The sequence below is a fragment of the Poromitra crassiceps genome (assembly GCF_964638095.1).
Source record: "Poromitra crassiceps genome assembly, contig: HAP1_SCAFFOLD_346, whole genome shotgun sequence".
NCBI classification, from domain to species: Eukaryota; Metazoa; Chordata; class Actinopteri; order Beryciformes; family Melamphaidae; genus Poromitra; species Poromitra crassiceps.
Genome location: NW_028152058.1, coordinates 67,501 through 82,500, shown reverse-complemented (window position 1 = coordinate 82,500; position 15,000 = coordinate 67,501). Strand labels below are relative to the sequence as shown.

The 15,000-nt window shown below is 46.8% G+C and overlaps 1 protein-coding gene and 1 long non-coding RNA gene across 2 annotated transcripts in view; both read left to right on the top strand.

Moving 5' to 3' along the window:
• The window catches only part of LOC310771081, a 41,825-nt gene extending 35,943 nt beyond the window's left edge, over window positions 1-5,882 (top strand). The window contains exon 3 of the long non-coding RNA XR_014552381.1: window positions 5,820-5,882. This is a non-coding gene — a long non-coding RNA (uncharacterized lncRNA). The remainder of the gene's footprint in view (window positions 1-5,819) is intronic.
• Window positions 5,883-11,227: 5,345 nt separating this feature from the next.
• LOC310771083 (A-kinase anchor protein 13-like) overlaps window positions 11,228-15,000 on the top strand; it is a gene marked incomplete at its 5' end in the record, with an annotated part of 66,092 nt that continues 62,319 nt past the window's right edge. The window contains one exon of the mRNA XM_083663757.1: window positions 11,228-11,643. Coding sequence (XP_083519883.1) covers window positions 11,228-11,643 — 416 coding nt within the window. The remainder of the gene's footprint in view (window positions 11,644-15,000) is intronic.

Here is a 15,000-nt window from a genome sequence, read left to right as displayed (position 1 = left end):
GGTAGTAATGCCACTGTACGTAAACAAATAAATAACCATACTTAACAGGGGGAGAGGGGTAATATTCAGAGGGGGAAAAAAATCAGAATTTCCCAGATTAAAGTCATACATTTATGAGAAAGAACTTGGGTATTCTGTGAGATTAAAGTCACAAATCTACGAGAAAAACAACAGTGAAAAATAAATAGTGTTTTATAGCTTTATAGACTCCTGTGAGATACTGGGCTGTATAGTGAACAGAGTATGCTTCTGTCATCCCACACAGGAGACCCATGTTCGATTCCACACATTCCGCGTCGTAAGGGTAAATTCACTTATGTCATAATATGACATATACCCAACTAAATCCATGTGTTTGTGCAGTGCATTACAGATAATGCTTACTCTGTTCCCTACACAGCCCACAGCTCATAGACTATAAAGCTATAAAGCACATTTTTTTCCTCATAAATTTGTAACTTTAATAGCAGAGAATATCAGAGTCCACCCCCCCTCCATACATTTACAACTTTAATCTAGGAAATCCTGAGTTTTCTTTCCCCCGGCTCTGTATTTTTATTTTTATTTTTCCATTTTATTTATATATGTTTTCCTACAGTGGCCTTGCTACGCTGTCATAATCTCAAGCTCTTTAAAATAGTCATATTTTATAGGAGTGGTTCTCAGCTGTGTGCCATCAAGGTCCAACAGTCAGTCAAACACTACAGTTGAAGGTGTGTTACTGACTGTGAAATAAGATAACTTCAGTATCATTCAATCGTTATTTTTTTTACTTTCAGTCATTTTGTCAGAGGATGAGAGGAGATGACATTTTTATTAAAATGGGCAGTGGAAGCATTCACATTTGCATTTAGCATTGTAGAGCTGTGTGCTGCAGCTAGTCTCATTGTAGAGCTGTGTGCTGCAGCTAGTCTCATTGTAGAGCTGTGTGCTGCAGCTAGTCTCATTGTAGAGCTGTGTGCTGCAGCTAGTCTCTGTAGAGCTGTGTGCTGCAGCTAGTCTCGCTGTAGAGCTGTGTGCTGCAGCTAGTCTCTGTAGAGCTGTGTGCTGCAGCTAGTCTCATTGTAGAGCTGTGTGCTGCAGCTAGTCTCATTGTAGAGCTGTGTGCTGCAGCTAGTCTCGCTGTAGAGCTGTGTGCTGCAGCTAGTCTCTGTAGAGCTGTGTGCTGCAGCTAGTCTCGCTGTAGAGCTGTGTGCTGCAGCTAGTCTCTGTAGAGCTGTGTGCTGCAGCTAGTCTCGCTGTAGAGCTGTGTGCTGCAGCTAGTCTCTGTAGAGCTGTGTGCTGCAGCTAGTCTCATTATAGAGCTGTGTGCTGCAGCTAGTCTCATTGTAGAGCTGTGTGCTGCAGCTAGTCTCATTGTAGAGCTGTGTGCTGCAGCTAGTCTCATTGTAGAGCTGTGTGCTGCAGCTAGTCTCATTGTAGAGCTGTGTGCTGCAGCTAGTCTCTGTAGAGCTGTGTGCTGCAGCTAGTCTCTGTAGAGCTGTGTGCTGCAGCTAGTCTCATTGTAGAGCTGTGTGCTGCAGCTAGTCTCTGTAGAGCTGTGTGCTGCAGCTAGTCTCATTGTAGAGCTGTGTGCTGCAGCTAGTCTCATTGTAGAGCTGTGTGCTGCAGCTAGTCTCATTGTAGAGCTGTGTGCTGCAGCTAGTCTCATTGTAGAGCTGTGTGCTGCAGCTAGTCTCGCTGGCCAGCCTCCCCTCCCTTCCGTGAGAGGAGTCTGGCAGCGCTGGTCACCATTCTGGAATTGTGATGGGCGGCGCTTGGCGGCTGTGCCATTGGAAAATAGTTTCCAACAATCCAACTTGCCGTTTTCAGTCTGTAGCAACGAGCTAGCATGTCGTTTTTTCCGTTAGCTTGCTAGCTAGTTAGCGTTGTTGTTTTCACTCAGGTGGCTGGGAACATTTACAGCGACACACAGGTAGGAGGGAGCGGAAGCTGCTCTGATTGACATGGTCGGAGCCAATGACAGAGCTTGTTGACATGGTCGGAGCCAATGACAGAGCTTGTTGACATGGTCGGAGCCAATGACAGAGCTTGTTGACATGGTCGGACCCTGTCACTAAACACCAGTCCAGTCCCTGTCACTAAACACCAGTCCAGTCCCTGCCACTAAACACCAGTCCAGTCCCTGTCACTAAACACCAGTCCAGTCCCTGTCACTAAACACCAGTCCAGTCCCTGTCACTAAACACCAGTCCAGTCCCTGTCACTAAACACCAGTCCAGTCCCTGTCACCCAAACCACCAGTCCAGTCCCTGTCACTAAACACCAGTCCAGTCCCTGTCACTAAACACCAGTCCAGTCCCTGTCACTAAACACCAGTCCAGTCCCTCTCACCCAAACCACCAGTCCAGTCCCTGTCACTAAACACCAGTCCAGTCCCTGTCACCCAAACCACCAGTCCAGTCCCTGTCACTAAACACCAGTCCAGTCCCTGTCACTAAACACCAGTCTCTGTCCCTAAACACCAGTCCAGTCCCTGTCACTAAACACCAGTCCAGTCCCTGTCACTAAACACCAGTCCAGTCCCTGTCACTAAACACCAGTCCAGTCCCTGTCACTAAACACCAGTCCAGTCCCTGCGCACATGTGTGCATGTGAGTGTGTGTCTGTGAGCGGTCGCTAGTTTACCCCCCACCACCACCCACTATTGTGGTGTAACGGCACCCTGTAATGATTGGCTCTGTCATTGGCCACTCCCACACTGCAATCCTAGCCTGGGTGAACCCCGCCTCCAACGTGACATCACAGACTGTGTCTACGTGACTGATAGACAGTGCAGCACCCACGCCTCTGTCAGCTCTGCCTCAGTGGGCGACAGTAACAGTAGCCTACAGGCTCACAGCTGTGAGTGACACAAACACTATCAATCATTCTCATGTTGAATCAAAGTCACAGAATGATGTGATTATAATGACAATAAGCAACATAAGCATGATGGCAATAACACAATGAACTTTCTTTCAGGGCCAAGAATTCAGTTGCCGATCATGGCAATCCTCCTACCCCCCTCCCTCCTGCCCCCTCTCTCCTACCCCCTGGCTCCTGTTCCCTGGCTCCTGCTCCCTCCCTCCTGCCCCCCTCTCTCCTACCCCCTGGCTCCTGCTCCTGCCCCCCTCTCTCCTACCCCCTGGCTCCTGCTCCCTCCCTCCTGCCCCCCTGGCTCCTGCCCCCTCCCTCCTACCCCCTGGCTCCTGCTCCCTCCCTCCTGCCCCCCTGGCTCCTGCTCCCTCCCTCCTGCCCCCCTGGCTCCTGCTCCCTCCCTCCTACCCCCTGGCTCCTGCCCCCTCCCTCCTACCCCCTGGCTCCTGTTCCCTGGCTCCTGCCCCCCTCCCTCCTACCCCCTGGCTCCTGTTCCCTGGCTCCTGCCCCCCTCCCTCCTACCCCCTGGCTCCTGTTCCCTGGCTCCTGCCCCCCTCCCTCCTGCCCCCCTGGCTCCTGTTCCCTCCCCCCTGCCCCCTCCCTCCTACCCCCTGGCTCCTGTTCCCTGGCTCCTGCCCCCCTCCCTCCTACCCCCTGGCTCCTGTTCCCTGGCTCCTGCCCCCCTCCCTCCTACCCCCTGGCTCCTGTTCCCTGGCTCCTGCCCCCCTCCCTCCTGCCCCCCTGGCTCCTGTTCCCTCCCCCCTGCCCCCTCCCTCCTACCCCCTGGCTCCTGTTCCCTGGCTCCTGCTCCCTCCCTCCTACCCCCTGGCTCCTGTTCCCTCCCTCCTACCCCCTGGCTCCTGCCCCCTCCCTCCTGTCCTCCTGGCTCCTGCCCCCTCCCTCCTGTCCTCCTCCTCCTGCCCCCTCCCTCCTGTCCTCCTCCTCCTGTGTTAGTGGGTTGTTTGTGTTGGTTGGTGAGGTCACTTCCTTGACTAGCTCTACTACATTATGATGATCATACCTTCATGATTAAAGCCATAGCTATAGTCTTAATCATGAGGTATTATCATCATAGTACTTTTTAAAAGCTCGGTATCATTAAATGTTTCTAAAATGTTGATGCAATTCCAGGCAGCAACCAGTGCCTTAGGAGTCCTCTTGAGTACTTCTTGTCACAGGTTTAGGAGCTGGTTTTAGCGCTAAAACACTTTGTGAAATACTCCTAGACCAAAAATGTAGGACTCCTAAAGTTAGGACTGACACACCCATTATTATTTTTAAGAGTTTCTCCTAAATCAACAAGTTAGGAGCTACTTTTAGCCTTAAGATGTTTTGTGAATATGGGCCCTGTTCTATTTTCATCGGATCCTGCATGTGTCTTGACAGATTACATGAGTCTGAAAAAACTACAACAACAAAAATATTATCATATTTATAATTACCTGGCAGTTGTCATATCATCACAATATGATACCACTGAAAGACAACAAGCCGCACACACACACACACACACACACACACACACACACACACACACACACACACACACACACACACACACACACACACACACACACACACACACACACACACACACATCATTCCCCTCAGTCATATGAGCACAGGGAATAAAACATGTCCCCAGCATAAAGATGAACTTCCGTTATTCCAGCAGAAATAGACATCAGAAATGATGCCAGATAACAAAGTTGGTGAATGATCTCATCTAGTTGTTCTTGGCTGCTGACTAAAATAAACCCGACTGTAATAATGTGCCTGTGGTTATACAGGCTTCCTCTTTGAGTTTACTCTGGGATAGTGTCTGTACATGTCCTTACATGTACAATAGACAGTATTTGGTGTTCAGTGTTGGGGGTAACTCATTACAAAAGTAACATATTACATGTAATATATTACTTTTAGCAGTAACTCAGTAATATAACTTATATAGGATTTCAGTAATATTATACCAGTTACTTTGTCAAGTAACTCAAGTTACAAATTGAGTTACATTTGATTAAATCAAAGCACATTTAAAAAAGATACAATCATTTCCTAATCAAACGGTGTGTTTTTATGCAAATAACCACTATAGATGACAATAACAAAGGCAAAGAATAACATTTTGAATTTTGGATGGTTTACACTGACTTCAAGGTGGTTGAAAAAAAAATTCGGGATGGTGCCGGGGCGCCGATGTCATTCTGCTGCTGCTGTTGTTTTGGTAAAAGTAATGCAAAAGTAGTGTAATAAGTAACGAGTTACTCTACACAGAAAGTAATATTGTAAAGTAACTTATTACTTTCAAATGAAAGTAACTTGCCCAACACTGGTGGTGTTATATAAGAATTAATGTTTTGTGTGCAGCCTGTTCCTGGTGGCTTGTTGTTTCTTCATGAGTACCTAGTATGATTTTATGGCTTCATGAAACTACTTATCTGACCTTTATTTGACCAGGAAGTCCCATTGAGATCAGACATCTCTTTTACAACAGAGACCTGGCCATGCTAGCAGCAATACAGAAACACATGACACACATTCAAATACAACTTAGGCTGTGTGTAACTGTCCATATAGCTTCTTCTCCTCAGCTCCAGCCTCTTTTTTCAGTTGTTTCCATTGAGGAGAGAGCGTATGCGAGCGCACACAGACATCTAGAGAAAGTGCGCTGCGCCCAGCGTCTATTTTCACAGCGCTCTGGCGTTTTCTGTGCGCCCGACTCCCAGCGCTTCCAGCTGAAAATATTTTAACTTTTGCTGGTGGTGGGTGCTCCTTTTCAGGCAACTAATCACATGCAGAAACTATCACAACAGAGACAGAAAGGCTCAATTGTGGGAGTAGATTAGTTACACTTAATATTTCTGGTGGGTTTTGTGCGTTTATCACAGAACGTGTGTTGCTAGCTTGTTAGCTGTCTTGGTCTTGTAGTGTTGAAGTGACCATCTTGTTGTGTGTTTCAGGGTCTTCTCGGTGTTTGAACAACAGCACCCCCAGTGGTCCCAGCAGTCGTGCGTCCACAGCTCCCAGAGACTCGGGCAGCGACACAGAGAGCTTCCTGGGCGCCGAGCCGGGAGATGACGGTGTCCTCAGAAAGGTGATTTGCTGCTTGTAGTCCCAATATGTTTATTGTCATTTTTTCTTATACACAACATACAGTGACAATACAACTTTAAAGACCAGACGCCTTACAACATACACACACACACACACGCACACACACGCGTGTGTGTGTGTGTGTATGTTGTGTGTGTATGTTGTAAGGTGCCGCCTCCATCTCTCATGAAACACATGTATGGCTCCCAGAGCTGAGCTAAATCTTCCCCTTTGCCCTTAGCAATGTACGTTAGTCTTTCCAGGCCAATACATTCAGAAAGTTCCCGTTTCCACATTTTTAGTGATGGCGCATCCATATTCTTCCCAGCAAAGTGCAATAGCTCTTCTGGCTTGAACAAGTCCAAAGTCCAGTAGTTTAGCTTGTTTTGCTGTTTGCACAAAGTCCCCCGGATAAATACCGAGCACACAGAGTTTGACATTAAGAGGAACTTCAGTATCAAAGATCTTTGACAAACAATTCATGACACTCTTCCAGAAGTTTTGAATCTTTGAACATCCCCATAGACGTGCTGCTTGTAGTTGGTGTTTGGCGGGGAAGCCGTTACCTCCAGGTCAGAGAAAGTGGACTTGTTGTGACTGGAAGGTTGCCAGTTTGATTCCCAGTACCAGCTGGGGGAAATCTGTGAAAAAGAAACGCACTCCACCTCCACGCAAACATCTTGAACAAGGTTGCAAATCATCCGCTGGCCACGGTCCAAGCACACTCACGCTGAGCAGTGTGCTGCTGTGTATATGTTGTGTTTGTCAGAGCAACGTCTCCTATAAAAGATTATATGGTATATTATGTGAGGTAGCTATTTTGCGAGTCTGTGTTTGGCATTTTATTTCTCGGTGCCCTGAGGCGCAGATACACAAGCATGTTTTTAAGCCAGTCGTTGTGTGGCCTCTGCTGTTGAACATGTGTTTGAAGCAGCAAGGCACCCTTTGGTGAGAGTTGAAATCCTTGTGTCCTTGTATCTCTCAGTATCTGCTGTGTTGAGCAGCACTTGAGACATGCTCTTCAAGATGTGATCCATCATCTGACCTTGTCGTTGTCAACAACAGGAAGGAGTCAGCGTGGAGAATACCAGCTGCCTCGCAGTATGAGATGCCCGGGTTTAGATGCCACAAATAGCACAGTGTAGACCGGGGAGGGCCACACATGTGCCATGGATGGAGGTTCTAACCATGTGCCATGGAGGGTCTGCAGGTTTCATTCCAAACAAAAAAGACTACACATTTCACTGTGCTAGCTAATCAGATATAACGCTTAATATAGAGCTGTTGGCTAGTGTAACTGTAAGGTCATAGGTCACATACTAAAAACAGCCCATATGTTGAGGTAGTCCATGTGTCCTGTCCACGTGCCCTTGAGCAAGACACGCCTTTACCTGATCACTCATTGTAGTTCGGTTAGCTTCGGAGAAGAGCATCAGCTATTAATGGTCAAAATGTAAAATGCAGTTTAGAACCCCACTGTTCCCTCTCTCCCTGCTGAGTGCAGTGCTGAAATCATGGGACTGTTCCAGTTGATGGCAACACACACACACACACACACACACACACACACACACACAGGTATACACACATGCACGAAGGCATGCATATGCATGTGTGCACGCACACGCACGCACACACACACACACACACACACACACACACACACACACAGCGTGCTCACGTGCAATTTATGTGTGTATACACACATAAACATAATGCATTCTCTCTCCCTCTCCCTCTCGCTCTCTCTCCCCTCTCGCTCTCTCACTCTCTCTCTCCCCTCTCTCTCTCTCTATCTCCCTCTCTCTCAGAGGAAGTCATGTCTCCAGTATAAAGCTGATCTTTCATTCCCAGCTCTCTAACAGAAGCGGCTCTATGCTCTGCTGTTGCACTGCAGCTGGCAGCACAATGGGCCCAGTTAAACCTCACACCTACGAATTAGCTGTAAACTGACCACTCAAGACCTGTGTGTGTGTGTGTGTGTGTGTGTGTGTGTGTGTGTTGTTTTCCCACCACACCCTGGACCAAATAGTATATGCAAATTGTTTATTGTTTTTAAGTTTGATGTCGGTCATATAGGACAATACAATTGGAGAGGCAGCTAATTCTGATAGTGATACAGTAGGACTGTATGTGAAAGTCAATTTAGTATAATCCTTGGATTGACAGCTTACCTGACACCATCAATGCTCCTATATCCCTTTATGCCCCACCCATCTGGTACTGCATGTGGGCTAAAACAAACGCAAAGAATCATTTACAGTTAACTATGATGATCTGAGTCTCAGTGTTTTGTTAACACACAAACAGGAAGTGAAGTGTGTGTGTGTTGATATCATAACCAACTAGATTTGCCATTTGGCTTTTAATTTAAATAGCATGAGGGCATACATTTTTAACATGGTGTGGCCCCAGTGGGAATGGAACTCCCAACTCAGGCAGTATTATTGCCTTACACAAACACTGATTTAGCAGATGGCGCTTGAGAATCAGACTAAAATGATTTTCTAACTCCAAAACTCCTGACATTTTGCTTCAGAGAACTAAAAACCATCACACAAAGTTACAAAGTGTTTACATTATGGGGCAAAGAATGCAGGTGGACCTGGGCCGCAATGCAAGGGGACCTGGGCCGCAATGCAAGTGGACCTGGGCCACAATGCAAGTGGACCTGGGCCGTAATGCAAGTGTACCTGGGCCACAATGCAAGTGGACCTGGGCCACAATGCAAGTGTACCTGGGCCATAATGCAAGTGTACCTGGGCCATAATGCAAGTGTACCTGGGCCACAATGCAAGTGGACCTGGACCTCAATGCAAGTGTACCTGGGCCACAATGCAAGTGGACCTGGGCCACAATGCAAGTGGACAGTGCAACACATGCAATAGGCTATATACACACTATCCATATTACTAGACACGAATATGTTCAGCAGTGAATCACTATAATACAGTCGAGCCCCAAAAGGCCCGAGGCCTTAAAGTCAGTTTGAATGATGGTTAAAAGTTTAATGCATTTTCCTGGGAAATGTTCCTTCTCACGAGGCCGTCATCATTTATTGGTGTGTTTTAATGTCAGAGTTGCTATAAAGTGTCTCTGGCTCATTATCCTCTCAGCCATTTGCTGTTGATTATATCCCCTTCCTGTGGGCTGAAGCTCTCACAGTGTTCTGTTCATTCATCTCCTGCTACACTGAAGGAACGCTCAATGGCTGAGTGTTCAGGGTGGAGATCTATCAGAGTGTTCAGGGTGGAGATCTATCTGAGTGTTCAGGGTGGATATCTATCTGAGTGTTCAGGGTGGAGATCTGTCTGAGTGTTCAGGGTGGAGATCTATCTGAGTGTTCACGGTGGAGATCTATCTGAGTGTTCAGGGTGTGGAGATCTATCAGAGTGTTCAGGGTGGAGATCTATCAGAGTGTTCAGGGTGGAGATCTATCTGAGTGTTCAGGGTGGAGATCTGTCTGAGTGTTCAGGGTGGAGATCTATCTGAGTGTTCACGGTGGAGATCTATCTGAGTGTTCAGGGTGGAGATCTGTCTGAGTGTTCAGGGTGGAGATCTATCTGAGTGTTCAGGGTGGAGATCTATCTGAGTGTTCAGGGTGGAGATATATGTGAGTGTTCAGGGTGGATATCTATCTGAGTGTGCAGGGTGGAGATCTATCGGAGTGTTCAGGGTGGAGATCTATCTGAGTGTTCAGGGTGGAGATCTATCTGAGTGTTCAGGGTGGAGATCTATCTGAGTGTTCAGGGTGGAGATCTATCGGAGATCTATCTGAGTGTTCAGGGTGGAGATATATCTGAGTGTTCAGGGTGGAGATCTATCTGAGTGTTCAGGGTGGAGATCTATCAGAGTGTTCAGGGTGGAGATCTATCTGAGTGTTCAGGGTGGAGATCTATCTGAGTGTTCAGGGTGGAGATCTATCAGAGTGTTCAGGGTGGAGATCTATCAGAGTGTTCAGGGTGGAGATCCATCTGAGTGTTCAGGGTGGAGATCTATCTGAGTGTTCAGGGTGGAGATCTATCTGAGTGTTCAGGGTGGAGATCTATCTGAGTGTTCAGGGTGGAGATATATGTGAGTGTTCAGGGTGGAGATCTATCAGAGTGTTCAGGGTGGAGATCTATCTGAGTGTTCAGGGTGGAGATATATCTGAGTGTTCAGGGTGGAGATCTATCTGAGTGTTCAGGGTGGAGATCTATCAGAGTGTTCAGGGTGGAGATCTATCTGAGTGTTCAGGGTGGAGATGTATCTGAGTGTTCAGGGTGTGGAGATCTATCTGAGTGTTCAGGGTGTGGAGATCTATCTGAGTGTTCAGGGTGGAGATGTATCAGAGTGTTCAGGGTGGATATCTATCTGAGTGTTCAGGGTGGAGATCTATCTGAGTGTTCAGGGTGGATATCTATCTGAGTGTTCAGGGTGGAGATCTATCTGAGTGTTCAGGGTGGAGATCTATCAGAGTGTTCAGGGTGGAGATCTATCTGAGTGTTCAGGGTGGAGATCTATCAGAGTGTTCAGGGTAGAGATATATCTGGTGAAATAAGTTAGGTTAGTATACAGGTAACCAAAAACCAACCATCATTTGTACTGTCCTAAACATCTAGTTTGTCCTGTTCTAAACATCTAGTTTGCTGCTAAAATGGTGAAAGTGGCTGGTGGACTTGTAGGATTTATGAGCCACTGTGGCTAGTTAATTTTCTCAGTCCCTAAGAAAATTAATTTTCCTTCATCCTTAGGGTGTGGTTGAGTTCAGTCACCTGTAGAATCAATATTAACGCACATTGGTGCCTTCATGTTTATGAAGACACGTCATGCTGTCTTCATGTATTTATTTGGTTTTGTCGATGCCCTGTAGGAACATGGAGCTGATGCCCTGTAGGAACATGGAGCTGATGCCCTGTAGGAACATGGAGCTGGCAGTCAGGCCTTTAGATCAGTGGTTCTCAATGAGGGGTCCGGGGACCACCAGCGGCCCTTGAGGTGGTTCCAGGCGTCCCTGACAAATTGATGAATTATTAAACTTCATTTCATTTACAATAAGTTAACACAATTGGCGAATGTAGCAGAATGATTGAAAGTTTCACTGTTATCTCTCTACCTACAGACAGTCATGGAATTCTGCACAGAATCATATTTAACAATAAAACTATTCACAGATTTGGGTCAGAGAGACAACATCTCATCAGATGGGGGGTCCATGGCCCTATACTGTACTGTATGTAACTAAATGAGGGGTCCTTGATACAGTAAGAAAAGGGTAGAGAATCCCTGCTTTTAGATGACCAGGCTGTTGCTTCTCTCCGGGCGTCTGCAGGGTGACGAGCCAGTGACGGGAGGAGACAGCACCAGTGAGGTGTCCATCTCCTGCTCCTCCACAGACGACACCGCCAGCATCGGCCCGCCCAGCTCCAGCCCCGACGGCAGCCAGGGCCTGGGCCTCAGCTGGAGCCGGGAGGAGGGAAGCCACACAGGGGGAGCTACCGTCCCTGCTGGAGGGGCTAGCGTCCCTGCTGGAGGAGGAGGAGGAGCAGGGGGAGAAGCCGAGGAGGAGGCCAAAGACAGAGTGACAGAGGAGGTGCCGCGACGCTCCTGTCTCCTCCGGCCCAGCGTCCGTCGCTCGCTGTCCCCCCTTCGACGCCACAGCTGGGGTCCCGGCAAGAACAACGGTGGCGACGCAGAGATGAACCAGAGGAGGTGAGACTGCGATGTCCATTTATGTAGCCTACAGTATTTATGTTTTTGTTTCAACTACAAACATAAATAAACGTCAACTTGAAACTATGTTTCAACTACCACACACAGCCTATAATATTATAGCCTATGTTTTATCTTTTTTTTTTTTTACAAGATGCAAGAAGCTAAATCCTAATTACACTGTGCACAATATGCTCATTGAGGAGCTGTGAAATTCCTCAAAACATGATATTCATATTGGGCATATCATTACTAGATGCTAGATTTATAGTATAAGAGTATAAACATGATGAAAAGATATGGAATGCAGAGGCTGTTGGTGGAAACGTCACAGTGAGGTTCTGCAGCACACTAAAGCCAGAGACTTGCTTTTAACTATGCGTTTGCGTGCGCATGATGGCTGCCTGCGTATTGTGCGTCCGTTTGGAGCAGACGCATAGCGTTAATTTGGAGAGGACGTGCACGACCACGGCACCACACAGTGCTCTGTCTCATCGCTCTCTGCTCTCCAGCATGGATTTCTTCCTGGGAATGGATGAGTCATTTTGAGACGGGATGTTTGGGACCGTCTCGCTTTCCAGGCTGAGACATTAGTCAGTCAGTGTCGGCAGACATCAGTATATGAGTTAGACATCAGTATGAGTTAGACATCAGTATATGACACTCACACAAAGTCGTCAATAGACACACAACACAGTTCACACTCACATAGACAGTACTGTAGGAATGTACTTGCCATCAGCTGTATTTGCTGTTCTCTTTTCTGTATTTAATTTCCCATCCTCTCTGTTGGTTTCACTCAAACCAACATGAACTGCCTGGAGTGTGGTTGCTAGGGGTTACAAGGCATTGTGCTATCATGTTGGAGCAGTGAAAACAGAAAAGAAAACTGCTTTAGACACTTATCTCTGCTCTTACCCAGAGAGACTTCCAATGAGAGGTAGAATAAAGCTGGGAATAGACTTGACGTTTGGCCCGGCCGCACGCAAATGAGAGACACAGAATCCCGACGAGAAAACGTGTGGAGCTTTTATACTCTGTGCAGGTTTCTGTTCGAGGAAGTGAGCGCGGGAGTCTTGAAAACTCCACTTTGTCCGCCCAGCCCCGTCCACGTAGTTACAAAATTCGGGGTGCGCACGGCCAGGGCGAAAACCGTCCGCACAGGAGCCTTGCGGAGGGGCGTGTCTGCTGATTTGACGTCACTTTTCCGCACGGACACTCGCGGTCCTCGCCGATGCGGAAGCATAATTCTCACTCACTATAACCAGATAGAAACCACATTCTAGTGCCCATACAGTATAGTGCCTAACCACTCACTATAACCAGATAGAAGCCACATTCTAGCGCCCATACAGTATAGTGCCTAATAGTATAGTGCCTAACGGCCCCCACCGTTGCGGTCGGGGTACGTTTCGAAATACCTCCAGGCCTGAAAGATTTTCTAGGGGAAACTGGAATATATATGTGTGTGTGTGTGTGTGTGTGTGTGTGTGTGTGTGTGTGTGTGTGTGTGTGTGTGTGTGTGTGTGTGTGTGTGTGTGTGTGTGTGGAAAACAATAAAACAAAAAAATGGTAGGCCGATGTGCTTGGTTGGGGTGGCTTTTGGTGTTTTGCGGTAAAAGTGGCTCTCCTATTGACTTTGTCCTGCCAGTGCGGCTCTCATCGAAGAAATAGTGAGGATCACTGGTATATCCTATCTGGATTAGGCTGCCATCATACAGTAAATAGATGATCGTACCGTGCACGATGCTTTTTGACCTGCTGCCATTTCCTCATTTCCCACTCATCTCTCATCTCTCCCATCACTTCCTGTCTCCGGTTCATCCGTCACCTCCAGTTCCATGCCTAGTCCTGCTGAGGGGAAGCCCACCTTCCACAGGAGAAGGTAGCCTACTAACACATGACACCCGTTACTATTGATCAACGTGTTGCTCTGTGCAGTATCATTGAAAGTTGATACAGGTGTAGCCATTGCAGGGGCTTCCACAGATTTCCCAGTAGCCCGCCAGATAGGAAAAGTAGGGATGTTTGTGGCATTTATTCCAGTGGTCATTTCCCCCAATTAATAAACAAACCTTAAATATGTATTAATAAGAGTGTGCCACTTGACAAAATACAAATAAACATTATTTTAAAGACCCAATGCTCAATATAATCATAAATGACAGTATCCATTTTGAAGAATATATATATATATATAGGACGAATCAGCGTGACGTCACTTGCCACCCAGAAATGCGCAACCCCGCGGCAGTTAATAGTATGAGTTGTGCCAAACAAACGTTAATATCTCAAAAACTATACATCACATCGCTTATATTTTGACATTCTGAGTGAGAGCAGAAGTAGCTCAATAGTTTTATGTATAATATATGCATGTCGTGTTAAAGTTGTGTGAACTGTCGCAGTTTATAAAATGTAAACAGAGTTAGATGGCTACAGTCAGACACACAAGCCTTGCGCCACTTGGGCTCCATAGGGTTCCATTGCCGTTGCCACCCAGTGATGCAGTTTGTTTACCAAAATGCTGCTCGGCTGATCCCTCATTTATATATATATATATATATATATATATATATATATATATATATATATATATATATATATAGATGTGTATATATATATATATATATATATATATATATACATACATATACATACAGTATATATATGCCATGTGTACATTTGTTAGAACAAGGAAAACCCTCCTCTGCTGCCAGCTGCAAGTCATTAAGGCTCGTTAAGGCTCTCCGTGCGCATAATTAAAAAATAAAAATAAACAACAGCAGCCGCCCTCGGAGCCGATTCCGCGTCTCGAGCAGAACTTCCGCAGCTCCCATCTCCTCCTCTGGCAAAACGCTCCGTTGTGACACGTTTTGCGTCACGACGGAGCGAGGAGATGGGAGATGGGAGGTAAACACTGCCCATCTGCTTATATTAACCACATTATAATGATCCAAAGTGATCATCGGTAAAGCCATCCTTTAAGTAGGACCGTCGATGTTCCTGGTTGGTAAACTGACTGGTGGGACAGTGAGGACAGAGTGAACCTATGGGATGGAGAAGGTTACATCATGGTTCTTCACGGGCACGGAGGTCATCTGACAACATACGTTGGATCTTTTGTAGTAATTTGATATAGTACTGCTGCGCTAGCACCTCCCCTGGGGAGGTCAGAGGTCAGCTCCAGAGCATGTGTTTCTTCTCTCTGGTTGAAGGTGTGCTAATTAGGCTCATCAGCTGATGTGGTGATTTGTTGTGATGGAAACCTGCTGGCTGTGGAGAGCATGTGGCCAGGCCACATCGTACAGAACGTTCAACAAGGGGTGACTGCAGTCTTAATGGCTAACTGCTGCA